A 21,017-nucleotide genomic window follows, 5' to 3' on the forward strand; every position below is an offset into this window, starting at 1 on the left:
TGATCTTTTCTGAACTCCCTATACGTGGGAACTTGAATCCTGTACATACTAAAAGTGACGTTACTCGCTATATGGGCGAATACTTTCTGACTATAGGTAATATAGACATAGGTGACGCACACAGAGATAACTTGACCTGTTCTTTGCGTGAGCAGGAAAAGATGTTCCTGAACATGGCAGAGAAGAGGAGAATAAAAATAAAAAGAAAGGCAGATGACAAAACACAGAAAAGGCCAAAATGGGCTGAGAACATGGAAGGCACCTCAAATGGTGGGGCGGGTCCTGCTCTGTTGCTGGATTTTGAAAAGAAAGGAAAGCTATGTCTTCACCGCGAGAAGACTAGCTATTATAATAACATTTTCATTGGTTCCAGTGAATGTGAACATAATTACAAGGTAATTGGAGGTTGGGGTTTCAAAAATGGGTCAGAGCCTGTGTTTCCTGGAATTTATTATATATGTGGGGACAAGGCTTATTTCAAATTGCCGGATCACTGGTATGGAAGCTGCTATTTTGGCATTGTCTTCCCGAAAATATACCATGTGAACAAAGGTGCTGGAAGCAGTGAAAATACTAATGGCTTAGTGCGTAGTAAAAGAGAAAGCATAGGTGAAATAATGGGTAGTATTTTCAGTGCACTGATACCTGGAGTGGGAGTGGTTCTGAACACTCACAGAATTTGCAAATTGTCCACTATAGTGGATGTGTTGTCTACTGACACAGCTCATGGATTTCTGCTGGTCAATACCAAAATGGTTGCGATCAGATCAATGGTTTTGCAGAACAGACTTGCTCTTGATACCTTATTAGCAAAAGAGGGCGGAGTCTGCCGGATGTTGAAGGCGCAACATTGTTGCACTTATATTCCGGACAAAAGTGTGCAGCTCAAAAGATACGTGAAAAACATTACTAATTTGGAAAGGGAACTCAAACCACTCGAGGTTGACAGTGCCTGAAAGAGACTGGTAGATGGTCTCTCAAATGTAGGTCATTGGTTTACTAGCTTAGGTAAAAGCTTATTGTTTAAGGTACTGATGCCAATTGGAATTATAGGTCTTATCCTATTTTTCTTATTTGTCTGTTGCAAGTGTCGTAAACACACCGGAAAGCATCAAGTGAATGCCAGAGGAGTGAAACGAAGTGTGGATGAGCTTGAATTAGAGGAAATGAATAATCAGATATACAAAAAGGTGAAAAATTCTCACCCTACTAAAAATGAAAAAGAGAAGCTGGATCGTTTGTTGGAAGAGATAGAGCTGTATAAAGTGTGAAGAAGTTGGCATCTGGTTCCATTATTTTTTGTGATGATAGTAAATATCATCAAAGAGGGGATTGATAGAGCAAGCTTCGCATCGCGACTTGCTCGAGTCAAGAACCTCGCCCGTGTGTAATAAATTAATAAATTGTTCGTCTTACTAATCTTTTATTTTCATATTCGAACAAGGTAGAGGAAGCTTGCATTCGTGTATTTCTAATACAACTAATCCATGTCTTTAAAAACATGGCCGCCGCTTGAAAAGTGCTTCTGCGCATGCGTCAGTCACACTCACGTGACCTGACATAGTTATAAGTTTTGGAGGGAAAGGGTGCGCATGCGTAATACACAGCTTTCGTGAATAACGTGGTAATGCTCTTGTGAGTGTGTATATGTTGCTAACATTTAAACTGCATAGTATATTTTTATAATGATAAGTTTGAAGTACAAGACCAATGATGTGTTTACATACATTTATTTCTATGTATTAATTTGTTCTCGCTTACTTTTCATGTACTGCGGGAAATGGGGGTCCGAACCGGTGGGGAGTCCATCTTGGAGGGTACTTCTGCGCAAACTCGCCAGAAGCTGCTATGGCATTGAACTCAGGCCAAAGAAGGTTGATGCCAGAGCCACCCTGGGAAAGGGACACCTCACCCAGCCGAAGCATCATGATTATGTTCAATTGTTACTAAAATGTATTCTCTTCATTGTATTCTGTGTGGCTTTCTCATGGGAACCCCAATCTTGCTAGGCGGTACTCAGAGATGTAAATTAGGCCTCCAAATAGTCCATTCTGATTGGTGTGTTACCCAAAGCCTACCTTAGGACCAATCCAAATTAAGGGATTCTGACACTTTGCAACATTGGGGGGTGGTACACCGTCCCAAAACAGTATAACTACCCTGGGTTTACCTAGGGAAGTCGTCCGACTTGTCTGGTTTAGCTGACCTGTCACTGACCCAACGCACTCAATAGGTGACTGAAGATACAGAGAGCTGCGGAGCACTCTGTCCGAAATTGACCATAGACTAAGGTTTTACTAAACCTTAAAGTGCTGGCGGAGCACTTTGCTGGGAGTTCGCTGACCCAATCGGGGTCTTGATCGATAGCTGCAGAGAGGGTGGAGCGCAGGCTTTGCTTCCGAACTGCGGGTGCTGGTCCTGTCCTGAGGGTCCTGTCCGAGAGGTCCTGTCCTGATTCCTAATCTGAGGGTTTCCTGTCCTGGGTGTCCATTCTGCACCTGCTGTCCATTGAGGGGTATCCTTCCTTGAGGGTTTCCTGTCCTTAACTGACCCGTGGCCAGGGTTTGGTTTTCACACCAGTCTAGGTAAATATTGCTCTAAATCTCCTGAAACTGCACCTTTCTATATTTCTGTCTTTTGCTTTAATAAAGACATATCTTTGCATATGTTAATTTTACATGCTTTCCGCAACCATTGAATCATAAAGTCATTTGCATTTTATTTCAAAACGTGTTCCTATGTTGCCCTACCTGTTAGAAATTATATTTTGCATGGCAGTTTGTCATTTTCTAATATGGTCTAGAACCTCCTTACTTAAACTGTCTAAAGAACTTTTTCCTTAAAAGCATAAACGTGTCTCTCTCCATAGACTCTCCTATAGTTATGTAAATGTCCCGAACTCCTGTCTCATATTTTTGAGATAATTCTAGAATACTAGTCCTAATCAAAGCCTATCCCATCTTAGTGATTCATCCTAAACGTTCTAATTCCTGATCCTTCATTTTTTAATGTGTCCTGGTTCCATTAGATTATAAATGGTTGCACTGACTTATTTCCTATTCAGCTATGTACTTTCTGTTATTCTGATTATCGATTGCTTAATTACTGTGAATTTGATTATTTCTGAATTTTACTAAATTTAGATAAAGACTTTAAAACTTACAGTTGTCCGTGGTCATTTTAGAAAGGTATTGAATATTATTTTGTTGGGTTTGTATTTTGCTGCCTTTCCTTTTACAGCTAGCTCCCTGATCCATGGTGGTCATAGGTACCCGTGTCGGTGGATGGTAAGTCGGGTACGCTGAAGAATTACGAAGGGAACTCACAAATACCTGATAGCAGAGCGTGAGGTCATCTCATCAATGTATATGGTGATTTGAAATATATGGGCCCGAAGCCAGAAGTGGCGAAATTATTGGTTGGGTGACCCGCGCGCTCTATCAATAGTTACTAGAGTTTCTGCTGATTTTGCTTTTGACTGTGAACGCAGTCGCCTAACAGACATTACCATTGCCCCAGTAATTTAACGCCACTTAAACTTGTTGCGCCTCCAGCTATTAATAAAAAGAGTTGGAAGCAGATAACAATATGTAGTGAGGTTGAATAAATGTAAAACACAACCTTAAAGGAGTTGGCAGAGATGACACTCCCTTAAATACTCCTCAGTTGCCTCGCAGATAGCCCACTGCTATTCACATACCACCCTGCCCGAGGCCTGGGCGATTCAGCAGTGGCCCAATCTGAGCCACACGCCGACCCCCGTCTGGCAGTAAGGATATGGTGGCGTGATAACCGCAGGTGACTCTGCGAATTGATGGCAAAGTTTATGGCAGAATGGGACGCTCAGCAGGTACTAAGACTGAGTGCTTGCCGCAATATTATTACCAGTTCACATTGTACGCACTGATCAAGGTACTGTTCATATCAAGATTTATCAAAATTGTTTAAGGATTACTCAAATACTGTCTCTGGCGTCTTTAAAATGAGACAGGCACAGCATGGGTCCACACAAACCCCCGGGCCAGGATCCCAAGCTGATAGGAGACCCACCACTGCAGACCACTGGAGACCACGGGAACCACGGAGAATGTTCCTGGGGACTCTGAGGTCCAAGCGAGTCACACGGCACAAACATATGGCGGTAGGCAAGGGGTGAATGCCAACAACTCCTGACCACCTCACTCACCTTGCTCACCTCACTCTCTCACTCTCCAGAAACTGTTGCCCCACTGCCGCCGCAGCGGCCGCCTGCCTGCCTCCACCGCCGCCTCTTACTTTTTCGCCTGTTTGACTGTTTGGCGTGCCCCGATCCAGACACGGGCATCAGACTTCGGCCCCGACCCACAGCTCGTCTCCTCGCCTCCTCACCTCCTGGCCTCACTGGCGGGCTCGCGGGCTCACAAGCATGTTGTTTCGCGGACTTGTGGGCTTGCGGGTTTGCTCTGATTGGGCTAATTGTCTGCACCGCACCGGACACCGGACACCGTGCTCCGTCCCCCAGGCCAAGACGGAATACCGGATACGGATGATCTGCGGGTGAAATTTGCGGCGAGGACGCCACACACACCGCGAAACACGCAGCTGCTGCTGCTTGAATCACCGCTGCTTGAATTACAGGGTTACGGTTACGGTTCCTCACGCCTCTTTGCTTCTTTGTAACCCCCGCGGCTCTCTACACTGGGCGCTGGGCCCGGCCCGTGATCGTTGCTCCTCCGGCAGTTGCTCGGCAGTAATCTCGGCGTTTTGGAGTTTCAGGCGTTTCAGGAACCGCGCCCAAGAACTTGCCTCTCGCGGCTCACTGCACCTCTCGCAGCTCCTCTCTCACAACCTCGCTCCACCCAGGAAGTCGGACAAAGTCTGCATTCCAAAAATGTGCCCCTTATCTTATCTTATCCTATCCATGCTCGGATCAAGGAAAGGTGTCATGTAGATAGGCTTTGCCTTCACACTGTGTTAAGTTAGCATGAGCTTATTAGAAGTTTAAACGCCATTTTTCCTCTCTGCTGCTTCTGCACACAGCATATATTGTTATTATTGCTTTGAGCCTAGTAGAATATTTTGCTTCACACGAGAATAATATGTTTTCCCATTGTATCAGCTTTGCTTGGTAAGCTATGTCTGAACAGTGAGTGCCGAGGCCTTCAAGGTTATTTCAACACAGTGGTTGTTGATAGGTCTGATCAGTGCAGGTCCTAGACATAACACATATGCAGCTGTGGCCAACTCTGGCTTTTGGCGCGTTTAATAATGCACTGCGCAGAGCATGCACACACACTTGATGAATATTTCGCATGCAGAGAGCTGGGGTAGAAGATGATGTGATCCCTTTCTACTGACACCAGAGGTATGGGGCCGCCCTTCTAAAACCCAAAGAGACCTTCTTTAGATATAATATAATATACTAGCAAGGGAGGGTAAGGCTGAGGTGACATTTAGTCTTCTTCCCTTTAGCATTTTAACATGCTTTCTCCCTTTGTATTTTATGGACTAGTAACTATGCTGATAACCTTGTTGATTATAATATGTTTGCTTGTATTAGCTAGGATACTGCACCTGAGAACACGGCATTAGAAATAAATATTTCAAACTTGCACGTGTCTTCATTTACTCCTCGTTCTGGATTGGTATGTTAGTATAACGAAAGAGTGTTCATGTGATCCATGTTACCTGAGGTGTTCTAGGTCCATGTTCTGGGTTGTCTAATCATTGCGGGTAGGGAAGAACCAATGAGACACTGATTGCTAGTCTGGTAGGGGATTTTGGATACTGAGGTGAGTTTTGGTACACCCTAATTCACTGATGTTCTAACAGCTAGATTAATCGAGTTTAACCGCCCTTATACCCACATTGGTCCTTCATCGAAGGGCGGATACAGACTTCTCTGTTCTCGCTTTAAAACCAATTACATCCAAAACTAATCAAGTCCAGGCATTTGAAAGACGCCCACCTGGGACACCGGACGTCTTACGTTTTTAACTAAGCGCCGTGTCACCAGGTACAGATTAGACTTTGTCTACGCCCCCACTAAGGCAAAAGAACCCTATCAGGCTCGTTCTTCAACGAGCCCTTCTCGGACTCAGGAAACACTATGTCATAATAGCGCGCCCACACCAACGGCTACCACTCCACCTGTGCATTGTTAATCCGTGATGGGCCACACTATATAAACTCCCATCCTGGAGTCCTTTTTGTCGTCGGGGAGGAGTAGGGAGATGTACACCATAGGTGATCCTACGGGGAACTACCCAACACGCAGTAAGTCTCTGTCTCTGTCTTTTAATGCTGCAACTGTCTATACCATAATTCTGATGGCTCAGGATATGGTTTACATTTCACTTCTGCTTTCTCTCTCCAGCGAGTGTGATCACGGGGTACCCCGAACCCTCGCCTCCCATGGGGCAAGTCGCTCCCTCCTAAAGGGTAAGATGAATGACTGCTCTTGTGGCTTTGTTTTCAGTATAACTACTGTGAACAAAAATAAAAAAATGTTTTCTAGATTACAACTCCATTTGGAGTTTAGAATCTCACAAACTAGACTTAGGGCCCCCACTCACTTTAGAAAGTGCATCCCTGTCGTCAGGTGCATGCCCGTCCTCCACCAAACGGGGTTTCTGGAGGGCGAGGACTGGCAGATGATGAAGCATGACACCTGGTGGTGTGTGATGCCAGTCCATCACTTTTTGTGAGATGCCCCTAGTACTGCTCGGCAATCCACATTAACTTGGTCATTTTCTAGAAGTGGTCTCTATTTGTGATACACAATTTTGAATTACATCCATGCAAAAGACTTTCCACGTGCTACATCTGTATATTGAGGGCAACTGACCATGGGATGAAACCATTTATTTCTGCCAAACTGTCATTTTTTCCATGGGAAAAAGAAACAATTCCCCACAGACCACCACCAATTGTGGCAGTACTTCATCCAAAGTCAGCAAAAAAGCAGCAGGTCGTTAAACTGGGAGATTGGTCTATTGACAGAGAATTCAAATGTAATCGGCAAAAACCTAAACCAGGAGCACACATGCCTCTACGATGCTAAAAAGAGGGCTCATAATGACACATTAAGATGCTTCATAGACAGGAGGAACCACGAGGGATACTAAAATCTAGTTTGGTCGGCCGTGAAAGAGAAGGATCTATGCTTACAGGTCTTGGTCAGTCAGCAAGGAGAAAGCCAGGCCAGGCTGTCCCTCTATTCCTGCCACTACCTGGAGCCGTTTAAGAATAGCACAGTCGCAAGGACTGAATGTTGCAGAAAGATCTTAATAGGAGTAGCATTGCGAGGCCTGAAACTATAATACCACAACATTATCTGTAGATCTGTGGAACAGTCAAAAACCACATAGTCTAGTATACAAAACCGCATCAGAGTCAAGATGGGTAAAGGGTTCGACCACCACCTTTTAGGAACCTTACTGTACATTGAAGACCGTGCTATGGGAGGATAGTATTACAGTGTTTTGGGGATGTCTTTGTTAACAGGGAATTGCAATAGTTGTTTTTAGAGCTTGGAGCTCTTGACGAGTTATTAATGATATCTACAACTTCACTGATAGACAGATTAGAAAAGGCTGGCAGTAACCACGCTGACGCGACAACGAGTTCACTATCAGAAGGCTTCAGTTAACCAAAGATCAGCTGTTTATTTATTTATTTAAAGTTTTGTATAGCGCGAACATGACCCAAGCGGGTATCAGAGCGCTTTACATGTGGGTTGAGGAAGACAAAGATAGATAGCTGCGGGGGCAAATTAAGGCAATATACATCAGGAACAGCAGTGGCATTATGATGAGCGACACTAGGCCGTCACAGAGGGCAGGTAGCAGTTACGACAAGATACATTAGGAGCAACAATGACATAATGGCGGGCGACACTGGGCCGTAGCAGAAGCCAGGTTGTAGCTGTTCTGGAAAGAAAACCTCAGATTTAAATAACTGTTGCCCTGCAGTCTCATATCTCTTTATTATGCAAATGATGTACTCTAGAATCTGCCAGCTACCTGTGCATCCCTGTGCCTTCCTGCTCGTGGCCAGTGCCAGAGAGGCACTCTGGACTCCCTCACCCTCGAGATGCACTTCTTTCATGCAGGCAGCTGGCACCTCGAAAGGCTTCATCTTGGACGGGTCTCCAAACTTGCGAACTTGCCACCAGTCCTGCGTGGTCTTACTGAGAAGAATGAACAAGTCTCCGTCCTTCAGGGATACCAAGCTTCCGTCCATCGAGTGATACTGGTAGTCACGTATCGCCTGCAGCGTGATTGCCGGGGCTGTGCTCATGGTGAGGGCATTTTCAGTCAGTTTCCAGGTCCTGCCAACTAACCGCCACCTTCGTGGCATCTTCTTGGTAGCAGGGGAGATGGCTGCTCTAGATGGTCTTACTCGTCTCTGGAAGGCAACACAAAGATTAGTGACTTTATTTGAAATATTTTACATAAAACATGCGAGTAGCGCTGAAATAGGCACATGCGCACTGGCGACTACAGCAGCGATGCAGAGAGCATTATCGCAACAGAGTACACCATGCAGCATACGGCAGCACTAACAAGCTCAAGCTTTAGTGCGAAAACAAAAGCGGAAATAGAAGCCAGATACAATCAGACCATGTTGCAATATGAAAAGAAACAGAACACGTTCGTGGCTCAAAGACAACACAGGCTCCTGCGGTAGGCCCAACCCTTAAGTGACCCCAAACCTTTCAGAATGACCCCGTTCCGCCCAAGACCAATGAATATCCGTGAAATATGGGAGCCTCAGGGCACTCGCTTCACGTTCTGCGGGAAAGGGGGTTATGTTATGTTATGTTATGTTATGTTATGTTAATTTTGATTTCTATAGCGCACGGCTACTCCAATGGAGTGTCCCGGCGCTTTGATTGGCGGCTCATAACAAAGAGAACATAACACAAAGATACAGAAACAGGGAGAGGGGAAACAACCGACAGCGGACGAAACACATTAGAGGGTAAAGAGCCAAGTTTTAAGGCCCCTCCTAAAGGACAACAAGTGAGGGTTACCACGTAGGGCCAGTGGCAGAGCATTCCAGAGCTGAGGTGCCCTTGACCCAAAGGAACGCCCCCCAATTCGGGCCTTCTTTATTCGGGGGACCCTCGCAAGAAACAAAAATTCAGAACGCAGAGCACGGGCCGGGCAATAAAAGGCCAGCCTACGTTGAAGATATTTTGCTCCTGAACCGAAAAGCGCCTTGTGTGCCAGTGTCAGCATCTTGAAAATTATCCGTTTCCGGATAGGCAGCCAATGGAGCGACTGCAGAAAGCCAGACACTCTGGCTCGCCTGTGAAGGCCAAAAATGGCGCGTGCCGCGGAGTTCTGCACCACTTGTAGCCGCTGTACAAGATATTCTGGAAGACCCAGATAGAGGACATTGGAGTAATCCAATCTGGAGCCAATTAAGGCTTGCACCGTGATCCTCCTATGCTCTTCCGAAAGCAGGGGAGAAACTTCCGGAGCATCTTGAGAATGCCGAAACATGTGCCCGTAAGACCGAGGATCTGAGATCTCAAAGTCAGACCATCGTCGATCTTGATACCCAGATTTTTTGCCAGCTGGGACGCATTAGCTGGGGGGTACATATTGGTCGGCCACCATGTCTGCCAATCAGGGTCCGAGGCACAGCCAAAAAACAATACCTTGGACTTATCTGAATTACATTTGAGGCTGTTCAGATGAAACCACCTGAAAACAGCCCCCAGGCACTCACGAATGCTCTCGCCATCAAACTCCTCACCTTTCCCACTCGTAAAGAGGAGCTGGGTATCATCGGCGTAGGAAACGATCTGGGCCCCAAAAGACTCCACCAGTGCCGCCAAGGGAGTCATAAAGATGTTAAAAAGAGTCGGGCTCAACACAGAACCCTGCGGAACTCCAACTCCCAGAGGCGGCATCTCAGCAGAGCTAGGAGAGGCCCAGACCGTTTGTCGATGGCCCGCTAAAAAAGATGTAAACCAGCTGAGCACCGTCCCCCTCAGACCGATGTCATGAAGTCTGACGAGGAGCCCCTCATGGGGGACGGTGTCAAAGGCCGCCGACAGGTCAAGCATGACAAGCATAACTTTGCCGCCTGAATCCAGAGCCTCCTTAATGGCTTCTGACACCTCCAATAACGCTGTCTCGGTACTTAAATTGGGGCGGAAGCCAGATTGAGTGGGATGCAACAGGTCATTGGTCTCCAGAAACGTAGAGAGCGCGCTATGTACGTGCTTCTCCACGACTTTGGCCAGTGCCGGAAGGAGAGAGATGGGCCTATAATTAGCTAACACTTCAGGATCTAGGCCAGGCTTTTTAAGGAGGGGATCACCATCGCCTGCTTCCAGATCTGCGGGACCACCCCCTCACTGAGCGAGAGGTTCAGAAGTGGATTAGCCAACGGGTTTACCACGGCCGCCATCCTCGCCAGGAATTTGGCCGGGCAAGGGTCTAAAGGTGACCCAGATTTAAGATTGGCCAAAAGTGCCAATGACGCAGAGGTAGAAATCGGCGGGAAAACCGCCAAGACGGGATCCACGATGGCCAGTGGAACAGACCCCTCTCCCGAACAAGGTTCAACTTCAGCCAACCTCTCAGGAAAGGAATCCTGAATCAGTTGTGAGGGCTTGGGGGAGGTATCATTTTACGTAATACCACTTTCCTGGATCATTGGCACACTTGTGGAGGGGCACCAGCAAGGAGAGTGCGGGCGGCGCATACAAGTTGACAGTTTCAGGGGCAGCTGGAGAGTTAAGTAGCCACCGCCCTCTAAGAGAATACACTGGGAAGAGGGACCCACTGTTGGTGTGTGTACTGCAGTCATTCCGGTGCCACGGTTGTACTCCCCCTAACCACCTCTCTTCTTGATCATGGGGGGGCCCCCTGCGAGATGGAGAGTGGTGCTGCTGCACCGCAATAGGATTTCGCCCTAAGAGGTGGACTTCATAGGGGCTCACAACAATACCACTGTGTGGTGCCCTGGCCTGCTCCCCCCACTTTGTTGCCTGTTGAGGGACCTGACTTGGTGCACGGAAGGACCCAGTTCGCGGGATTGGCTGATCCATCATTTTTTTTTTTGTCAAACAATTTTTATTGCAGAGTAACATATATGCAAACAGGGGTCATCATCATCATTAGAGGGTACAGAAGCACCGATTTCTGAGCATCAGTTAAAACGTGGGAAAACACAGCCATTTAGCCCTCATCCCGGAGGCAGGGCGGCGCTAATGCTCTAAATAGGTTAACACGTAAGATACTGCGATCATCCCCAACAACGGTCAGTGTGCTGTGGTGTCCGCTTTTATTTTTTTTTGTCCTCCGTGGGTGAAGTAGCCCTGACGTACTAGTGTAGCGATGGATATGTCGCAATTGCCCCCCTCCTTAACCTACAACTCCCAACCCCTCCCCCCCCACCCCCCCTGGTGCCAGCGCCTGCATATGGTGCAACTGTAATCACTCTTGGTCTGGGAATCCGGATCATTCGTGTTATACTGCGTGTGTGGTATCCCTGGTAGTGTCGTAGGTCCATTTATTGTGGTTGGGGCCGATCCGTACCCCCCTCCTCTATCTCCTCCTCCTCCAGTGTGCTATCTCTGAGAGCTTGTACTAGTATTTCCCATGCCATCACCGCATCCCGTGCCTTATCATCCGAGTTACGGCGGGCCAATTGGTAACGGATTGTGCTCTCCGCAGTGGCCCATTTTAAGAATTCGTGCAGCCACCTCCTGTGTGTTGGTCCCACCCTTGATTTCCAGCCTTTAGTCAATTCTCTTTTGGCAAGGAGTAAGCCCATGTCTATGAATTTACTGGATACCTTGTTTTTTTTAGTGTGGGGGAACCAGTGTAGAATAGTGACTGCACTGTCATAGAGTAGCTCCCTGTCTGTGATCGCGTTCAAAGTCTCCCCTATGGTGGTCCAGTAATCCTGGAGCGCGGGACACCCTCTCAGCATATGTACTAAGTCAGCTCCTATGTGGTCGCATCTAGGGCAAGCCGCGTCAGCCACGTGAAAGTATGCAGTGATTTTTTGCGGGGTGAGGTAGGCCCTGTGGAGGATGTATAAATGTATTAGCTGAAAACGCGCATTCCTGGTGCTCTTCCTAGCTCTACCCACTAGCTGTGCCCATGTCGTGTCCGGGATGTCTAATTGCAGGTCCTCTTCCCATTTAGTTTTAAGCGGCGTAAGAGGCAGCAGTGTTTCGGAGAGCATTCTGCGGTAGAGGCATGTGACAGCTTTAAACGTACCCGCCGCCATCACCGTGTATTGGCATGCTAGTGAAGTCGTGGGTTCCGACAGTCCTCCTCCCCAGTGCCTCTGCGTGGCTCTCACCACCGCTGCGTGCAATAAGTAGTCACCTCTGGGGAGGTCGTACCGCTCTTGTAGAGTCTGGTATGGGGATAGCACTCCGTCCTCGTATAAATCGCCCAGCATCTGGAGCCCTGCTTCTTCCCAAAGGCGTAACCCCGACCAGTCTCCGCCATGCGGTAGTGCCGTCACCATGCCTAATGGGATTTCAGGGGCATACGGGCGACCAGGCCCGACCCGCTTCTGTGCACGATTCCAGCATTGTCGGAACGTCCGCTCCTCCTGAGAGAGTCCCCTCAGGAACAACTTCTGTTGTAGAGTGATATACGCCAGGACATGGCGAGGGGTACCCCTTTCCCTGTCCTGCTCCGGTCCCCGATAGACTCTCGCCACCTCCTGCGTAAAGCACTGCAGCTGTCCCGCTAAGTAGTACAACTCAAAATCCGGGACTGCTAGTCCCCCCTCGTCTCTAGGGCGGGTTAGTGTCGCCAGCGCAATCCTACGCCTACCCGTACCCCACAGGAAGGACACCAATATAGTTTTCAGGTGTTTAAAGGTCGACCCTGGTATCCATACGGGGAGGGTCCGGAAAAAGTAGAGCAGTCTCGGCAGGACAATCATTTTCAGGAGTGCCACTCGGCCGGCCATCGAAAGGGGCAAGGTGGCCCAGAAGGATATACAACTCTTTAGGGCACGGATACACCGACCAATATTGCCATCTAGGAGGTCAGCCGGGTCGTGATAAATGTGGACTCCTAGGTAGCTCAGACAGCGGGGTTCCCATCGCAGGCGTGAACGGAGTGGTGGGCTTTCCACCCCCCTCCGGAGTGGGAAAAGGCACGTTTTTGTACAATTGACCCTCAATCCCGAAATATCGCCAAAGCACTCTAAGAGTTTCTCAGCACCCTCCACCGCCTCACCCGCATTGTCTAGGAAGAGGAGGAGGTCATCTGCATATAAGGAGATGTGGTGGAGGTCTCCTCTGAAGGTCAGGCCTGTGTAGTATTCCCCGCTCCTGGCCGCAGCCACGAGCGGTTCCACCGCTAGTGCAAACAGTAACGGGGATAACGCGCATCCTTGCCGGGTTCCTCGAGTCACCTCGAATTGGTCCGACACCAGCGGTCCGATCCGTACCCTGGCCCTCGCAGTGGAGTAGAGCACTCTAGTCCATTGTATGTATCCCTCTCCCAGACCAAATCGGTGCATCACTTCGTATAAGTAATTCCATTCCAGGCTATCAAAGGCCTTCTCTATGTCTACAGCCAGTACGAGGGGGGAACCCGCCTCCAGTGGCGGGGCATCTACCAGTCTGCGAATGTTATGCGAAGTATTTCTCGCGGGTATGAAACCCGATTGGTCTTTATGGATCAGTTCTTGCATATGGGACAACAGTCTGGTAGCCAGCACCGTGCTTAGAATTTTGTAATCAGTCGTTAGCATAGCTAGGGGCCTGTAAGAAGCAGGATCAGTGCATTCTCTCCGCGGTTTCAAAAGAGGGATCATTATGGCCTCGCTCATCGACAGGGGGAGTCAGCCTGCCTCTTTTGCCTCGTTATAAACTAGTTGTAGTCTCGGGGCCAAGAGATCTAGGTACTTCCCGTAGAACTCAATGGGCAGTCCATCCATCCCCGGCGACTTGTTACGCGCCATTCGCTTCACTGCACTGCGTACGTCAGACAGTGTAATGGGACCCCCCAGCGCTTCAGCCTGCTCCCTTTCTAGGTGTGGTAGCGGTAAGTCGGCCAGGAAGGCTTCTAGCATGTCAGAGTTGTCGCCCAACCCAGATTTATATAACCTCTCATAGTACGATTTGAAGCAGTCCGCTATTGCAGGTTGCGTGGCATGGACATGGCCTTCAGGTCCCCGCAAGGCCAAAATCGATTGGCTGTTTCTGCAGGGATTCGCTAGCCAGGCCAGGAGGGATCCTGTTTTGTCACCCTCTGCGAGAGTTTTCGTGAGGTATGTCCTGTAATCAAAGCTGCGGAGGCGCTCCACCTCCACAGCCACTGCCTCTCGTGCCTTACACACCGTCTCCTGCAGTTCCGGGCGATTAGGGCGGTTGACCTCCGCCTCCCGCAGCGCGCTCTCAGCCCTCTCCAGGTCTTCTATCAATGACCTGCGCGCTCCCGCATATTTCCCGATACAGTGGCCCCGCACCACTACCTTAAATGCATCCCACTCCGTTGCTCTGGAGGAGGCGGTGCCCTCGTTGTCCCCAAAGTACTGGCCGATCCGCGCCTCCAGTTCAGCACGGAAGGGCGGGTCATCCAGAGTGTCGGGACGCAGCCGCCACGTCGGGATTTTTGGGGGCACAGTCATCCAGTCCAGGGATAGGAGGAGCGGGTTATGATCCGATAATGTGCGCGCCAGATACTCCGTGCGGAGCACCGCTGCGAGCACTGCAGGGGAACACAGAAAGGAGTCAAGACGCACATGCAGGTCGTGTAGGCTGGAGTAGAATGAGTAATCTCGCACAGTGGGATGCTGCGTGCGCCAGCAGTCCGATAGGGCCCAGGCAGTCTGCCATTCGTGTCTACATTTCGCTAATCGGTACACAGGGGAGGTGCGCAGCGGAGGGTGTGGTCTATCTAGTGTAACATCCGCAATGGAATTGAAGTCCCCACCCATTAAAGTTGGACCTGAGATATAACTGGCAAGTACCCTGGAGAGTTTGGTAAAATAGGCAGCCTGATCTACATTTGGCGCATAGATGTTGCAGAGCGCTATGAGCCGGCCTCTGAGCAGGCCCTCTACAGCCACGTATCTCCCCTCTGGGTCCTCAGTGTGCCTAGTGACCTGCAGAGGAGTGCCCGCCCTTATCCAAATCAGTACTCCCCTAGCGAATGCAGAGTAGGTAGTGTAGAATAAGTGGCCCCTCCATCTACGCTGAAGTGCAATACCCTCCTGCTTAGTCAGGTGTGTTTCCTGTAGGAGTGCAATCTGCACTCCGCGACGAATCAGGTATGAGTGAATTTTGTGTCTCTTCGTCATTGTGTTTAGGCCCCGCACATTCCAGGTCACACATTTCAACGGGCACATATTAGCCATTGTCCCATACAGTGAATGATGACGGTCTAGTAATCTGCATCCAGACCATAGGCACTGACACACACATTCCCCCCCCAGCCCCGTTCCCCAACTCCCCCCCCGTAGCTACGCCCAGAGAACCCCCAACCGCTCCAGGCCCCCCCTCCCCCAGAATAGGACCCCTCTGCAACAGAGACACTCCCATCCAAACAAGTGAGCAACGGCTCACAGAACCTCTATTCCGTAGTCGAGCTACGGTGGCCTTATGGGCCTCGGGGTGCGTACGCTAGTCACTAACGCCTGTGAGTACTGCCCTCAGGCCTCCGCCCTGTAATACTCATCATAGTTTGCAATAGTTCAGTCTCACAGCTGCCTGCTCCAGAGTTCGCAGTAGCTGCGGTAGTGGTAGCCCCCCGCCTCCCCACCTGGTACCTTGTCGAGGGTTCAGCTCTCGATGATTTCACCTGACGTCTGCGGCGTGACTTTCGGGCCCCTGGCTCCACCCAGCTCCGATAGTTCAGTGTCTGAGCCCGTACCCTGGCCCTCCGAGCCCGAGCCCCTCTCCGAGTGGGTCAGTGCAGGCCCCAAAACTTCTTTAACCGCCTGCAATGCCGCTCTACGTTCGTCCGCCGTTTGAGTGTTTGTTGGTCGGGCTCGACCCCGGTGACGTCTCGATCGTCTGAGAGATTGTTCCCGGCGTTCCTCTTCTTCCCCGCGCCGAGCACCGTCCGTGCCAGCTTTGTAGGTGTCCCACCAGGTCCAGGCCGCATCTGATGTCGGAAAAAACAACGTGTTCTCATCCACTACAACTCGGAGTCTAGCTGGGAACAAAAGCGAGTATTGGATTCCTTCCGCACGGAGCTCCCGCTTGATAGAGAGGAATGAGGCTCGCTGTTTTTGAGTTTCAAATGTATAGTCCGGAAACAGGGTCACCCTACTGTTGTCCACTTGAAACGGGCAGGCGTCCCTGGCGCGCTGCAGCAACCAGTCTCGATCTTTGTAGTGCAGGAGTTTTATGACCACCGGGCGAGGTGGGAGGCCCGGCTTCGGGGGCCTCGTCGGTACTCTGTGCGCTCTTTCCAGAGTGAAGAAGGGGGAGAGTCCCTCTGGGGCCACCACTGAACGCAACCAGCCATCGAGATATCCCACCATGTCCGTCCCTTCTGTTTTTTCCGGCAGGCCCACGAGGCGCACGTTGTTCCGGCGGCTGCGGTTTTCGGCATCCTCGGCTCGCCTTTCCAGGGTGCTGATCCGGTCTAGTGCCTCCGTGAGCTTCCCCTCCATTGATTTCTGCGACGGCGCGATATCCTGTAGGGTGGCCTTCGCAATCTTGACTCTGTCTGCCAGCTTTGCATGGTCGGCCCGCAGGAGCCCCAGGCCCGCTGATACCTGAGCGATGTCGCTGTGCAGCGACTCTTTCGTTGCAGCAATAGCGTCCAGTATTCTGTCCTGCATTAGTTGGAGATCCGTCGTCGGGTGCACGGGGCCTTCGGACTCTTCCGGAGGGGGAGTCCCCTCCGTCCTTGCGCCTCTTGTCGTCTTTCCCATTATGCTCCGCTGACCGTCGTCCCAACGCTCGGGGGGTCCGGGTCTTCTGTCGTGTCCGCCGTCTACGCCTCCCATGTTCCGCGAGCTCTGTGATGGAGTCAGCAGAATCCCCCCCCGCAATCCTCGGTGGTGGTGAGTACTCTAGGCGCCCTCTCGGTCAGCCCACTCTGCAGGCGTCCGTAGTCAGGAAGGTGGCGGGCCAGTTGAGAGCACCGCTGTAAGCCATCAGGAGGGATAGGGCCACCCAGCTGTTCCCTCAGGGGGCTCCGCTGATGGTCGTAGCGCCAGTGGCCTTGGTGGGAGGGGTCACCTGTGGGCGGCGGGGCTCAGCCCCGGGACGGGTCGCGGTGCCAGGCGACGTTCAGTGTCCTGGGGGGGGCACCCGACAGCAAGCTATCTGTGAGGCAGGGGCCAGCGGCTTCCCGCGAGTCGTAGGCCAAAGCGCAACGGAGCGGGCTGCAGGCAAGTCCGGGCCGGCCCTGCAGTGGCGGAGCGCGGTGCACCCCCGTTCTCACACCGCTAAGCGGCCAGCTAGGCACTAGGGGCGGTCAGCTCGCGCCACCATAAACTCCGAGGGGGAGCCCCACACAACAAGACAGGATCCGGGAACTCGGAGGAGGAGGGGGAGGATCCCCGCCACGGGTGTATGCCTCTGCGCCGGGGAGTAAATTTGAAGTCTGTCCCAGCGAGGCGGGGCTCCGCCGGCGCTCCGGTGGTGGGGTGCCGCTCGGGGCTCTCCGAAGGTCGAGGTGGGCACCCGCCAAGTCGGCCCAGGGCACGGAGCGCAACGCTGGTCCCCGCAGTGCTGGTGAGGGACTCCCGGGGTCTCGTGGCTCACCTCCGTTTGGGAGTCTCCGTCCCGTGGTCAGCAGGCCTTTTCCTCCCCAGTGGTCGGTCGCCGCCAACCAGTTGGCCAGGTTCCAGGGGGCCAGCCAGCGCCCGTCGCCCTGATCCCGATGGGGGAGCCACGCGCAGCAATGCAGGCTCCGGGAGCTCAGGGTAGGGGCAGGCCCCCGTCCAGGGCGTAGGCCTCAAAGCCGGGGCGAAAAGTTCAGGACCGTCCCGGAGAGGCGGGGCCCCGCTGGACTCCTGGCGACGAAGCTCCGTTCAGGATGCGGCGTAGTCTGGGGACGATCGCCCGCCGGGGCGTCCCAGGGCACGGAGCTTCAGTTCGTTAGTCCCCTCTGCACGGGCGGGCGCCGTTGGGGAGCCCTCAAGGATTCGCGGCTTGCCTCAGTTAGGGAGTCTGGGTGTCGCCATCTTGGGAGCCAGAAGCCCCGTCCCCTCGCAGCATTCTGTCGTCCTTGCGAGCAGTTCCCAGGTGTACAACTCGCACCGGAGCAGGTTTCAGTGCCAGTACCCGGGACCTGCCCGAAGTGCGCGGGGATCCCGGGGCATAAGCAGGATATTAGGCGGATTTTTGGGCAGAGGGTCGGGAACCTCGTTAGGCTGCGACCGTCCTCATCGGCTGCTAGCCACGCCCCCCGGGATTGGCTGATCCATCATTATATCGCGCCGGGGGACACAGAAGCTGACAAGCGACTTGATGGGTGGAGGTGAGCCCTCGTCGCTTCATCCCGCGTGAGCACATTTTGGAGGCCTTCCTTTCCGTTGGGAGGCACATCGGAGGTGACCCGGAATTGTTATTGTCTTGGCCCCGGGGTGAGGCCCTAACTGAGCGGCCGGCGTGCGGCCTCTGTGACACTGGTGATTGATCTGCTCTGCTTGCGTCTGTGGGTTGAACGCTCTTGGTTCCTTCTCCGGGGAGCTGTTTGGCCGGGACTTGGCAGCGATAGACCAGAACAGTGATTCTCCTGTGGCTCCATAGACTCTCCACTGAGGTGGTCCGGTGGCTCCCCTTGGGCCGGTCCGGTCCGCTGCCCCGCTTGGAGCTCCAGGTATTGAGGTCGTCGATTGGAAGCTCGCGACGGTTGGGTCTGGATTGTCAGTGTGGCGTCGCGTGCCTGGAGGAGAAGGAAGGGCCCTTAGGCCCTTGGGGAGGTATTTCTGATGGCGACTAAACCTGACTCAGATAGGCAGCACTCGCGATCTGCCAAAGGACCCAAGCATATTCAGACCAACAAGTTGGACCACTACACGATGCCAAGGGGGTCCCCACCGGAGCCGAGAAGGATTCAGTCGCTGGGGGGCGATGCCGTTGGCCCCTTGGCTGAGCCTACACTGTCGGACATGATGGCGACTATCGACAGCGTCAAGTCATCTCTTGGACAGAAGATGGAATCGCTGGATTATAAACTAGACACCGACACCATAGAGGTCAATTTCATCCGTGCTGACCTCACAAAAGCAAGTGAGAAAGTCAAGTCTCTGGACATAAAGACGGCGAGTTTAACAGATGATGTGGCCTTGCTTCAGCAGGAGATGCTTGATCTTAGAGCCGCCAATGATCTCACGTCCGCAAACTGGATGAGTATGAAGGGAGGGCCAGACGGAATAACATCTGTATCATTAGAGTTCCCGAGAAGGCCGATGGTCCAGCCCCAGATCTATTCGTCGAAGACATTATCCTCAAGCACCTCAAGCCCAAGAGTTTGGGCAACTTTTTCACCATCGAATGGGCACACAGGGTGCCGGGTGGGAGGCCCAGGCCCGGAGCGCCACCCCGACCAATGATTTCTCGAGTGCTGAATTTTAGGGACCATGATGCTATCCTGCAGGCCTCTCGTTCCGGGGGCCCCCTGAAGTATGAAAACACTACCCTCTCCTTTTTTCCGGACTTCACGCAGGCTGTCCAGAGGCAGCGCCAAAGTTTCCTTGGTGTGAAGAAGAAGCTCCGAGATAGAGGTCTAAAGTATGCAATGATGATTCCGGCCCGTTGGAGGGTGGAGGTCGAAGGATGAGCATGGTTTTTTGACAATCCGGAGGTGGCGTCGGACTGGCTAGACGGCCTCCCCCCGGATGGGCCGGTGGGACGAAATCGAGATGGCGGTGGCGACGTACAGGAACAGGAGGGACGGAGATGGCTGTGTCAAGGACTATTGAGTCTGGCAGGTAGTGTGTTACACCCACAAGGACTTCTTCTAACTTGACCCGAGACTAAGGAATGGTGCAGGCAGGGGGTTGGACTGTTTCTTAAAGGGGCTGGGGGGAGGAGCCCAGATCTCCTCCTATTTTCTTCTTTTAGTTAGCTATTAGTTGGTTTTGGGCGACAGGCACACTGCTAGTTGGGGATGGGCGGAACGCCTGAGCAGGGGTGCAGGGAGGGGGGTGGGAGCTGAAAGGCTTGTGGGTTTGGGGGTTTGTGGATGTGTTTGAATTTGTTTCCTCTTTTTTTCTTTTGTGTTTCGCATCAGGTGACAGAACTATGCTTGTATTTTATCCATACCGTTTCAATGCCATGAGTTAGACAGGGATCGGGGATGACTGTGCTCAGCTGGAATGTGAACGGCCTCGAGGACAAACTTAAGAGGGGAATGGTGAATCAGTTAATTAGAAGACACTCCCCAGATGTAGTGCTACTTCAGGAGACCCATCTTATTGGAAGTAGATGTATGGCCCTTCACAGAGGAGGTTATAAATTGGTTGCTCATTCTGGGTTCACCTCGGGATCTAGGGGAGTTGGTATTTTAGTCAAGAACTCCTTCCCCCTTTGCATTCAAGCCAAATGGTCGGACCAGCGAGGCCGCTACATCAGGATATCGGGGCAATGGGAGGGGAAAGTAGTTACTTTCATATCCGTTTTTGTTCCACCTGGTCTTCATGCGGACACCTTCCGTGATCTGGGCACAATTTTGCCTCTTTGCCGCTAGGTTTCCTGGTTATGGGGGGGACTTCAATGCAGTGGTAGATGGTGAACTAGATAGACACCCGGCGTGAACATTGAGACCTTCACAGAGATGGCTCCCTGACTTCTTAGAAACTATGGGGCTTGTTGATGGGTGGAGGATAAGGAATCCAAATGATCTACACTACACCCGTGTGTCTGCCGCGCACCACAGCCTGTCCAGACTAGATTACGTGCTGTTACCAGCGGCCCAGGCCACTGCGATGTGTGAGGTACGACACCTGGGGAGAGGAATCTCCAATCTCTCCCCGATCTGGCTCCGGGTGGAGACTGGTCAAGCAGATGAAGGCAGAGTAACCCAGATTAACGCGTGGCTCCTGAAAGACCCAGCCACCAAGAGAGAAAT

The 21,017-nt window shown here is 51.6% G+C and overlaps 1 protein-coding gene across 1 annotated transcript in view; it reads right to left on the reverse strand.

Annotated features, from left to right (window-relative positions):
• Positions 1-21,017, reverse strand: part of ARHGAP9 (Rho GTPase activating protein 9) — a 744,735-nt gene that overhangs the window by 601,414 nt on the left and 122,304 nt on the right. Inside the window, exon 3 of the mRNA XM_078688987.1 lies at positions 8,004-8,388. Coding sequence (XP_078545113.1) covers positions 8,004-8,340 — 337 coding nt within the window. The 5' untranslated portion in view covers positions 8,341-8,388. The remainder of the gene's footprint in view (positions 1-8,003; positions 8,389-21,017) is intronic.

This window comes from Lissotriton helveticus, chromosome 1_1 (genome assembly GCF_964261635.1).
Source record: "Lissotriton helveticus chromosome 1_1, aLisHel1.1, whole genome shotgun sequence".
NCBI classification, from domain to species: Eukaryota; Metazoa; Chordata; class Amphibia; order Caudata; family Salamandridae; genus Lissotriton; species Lissotriton helveticus.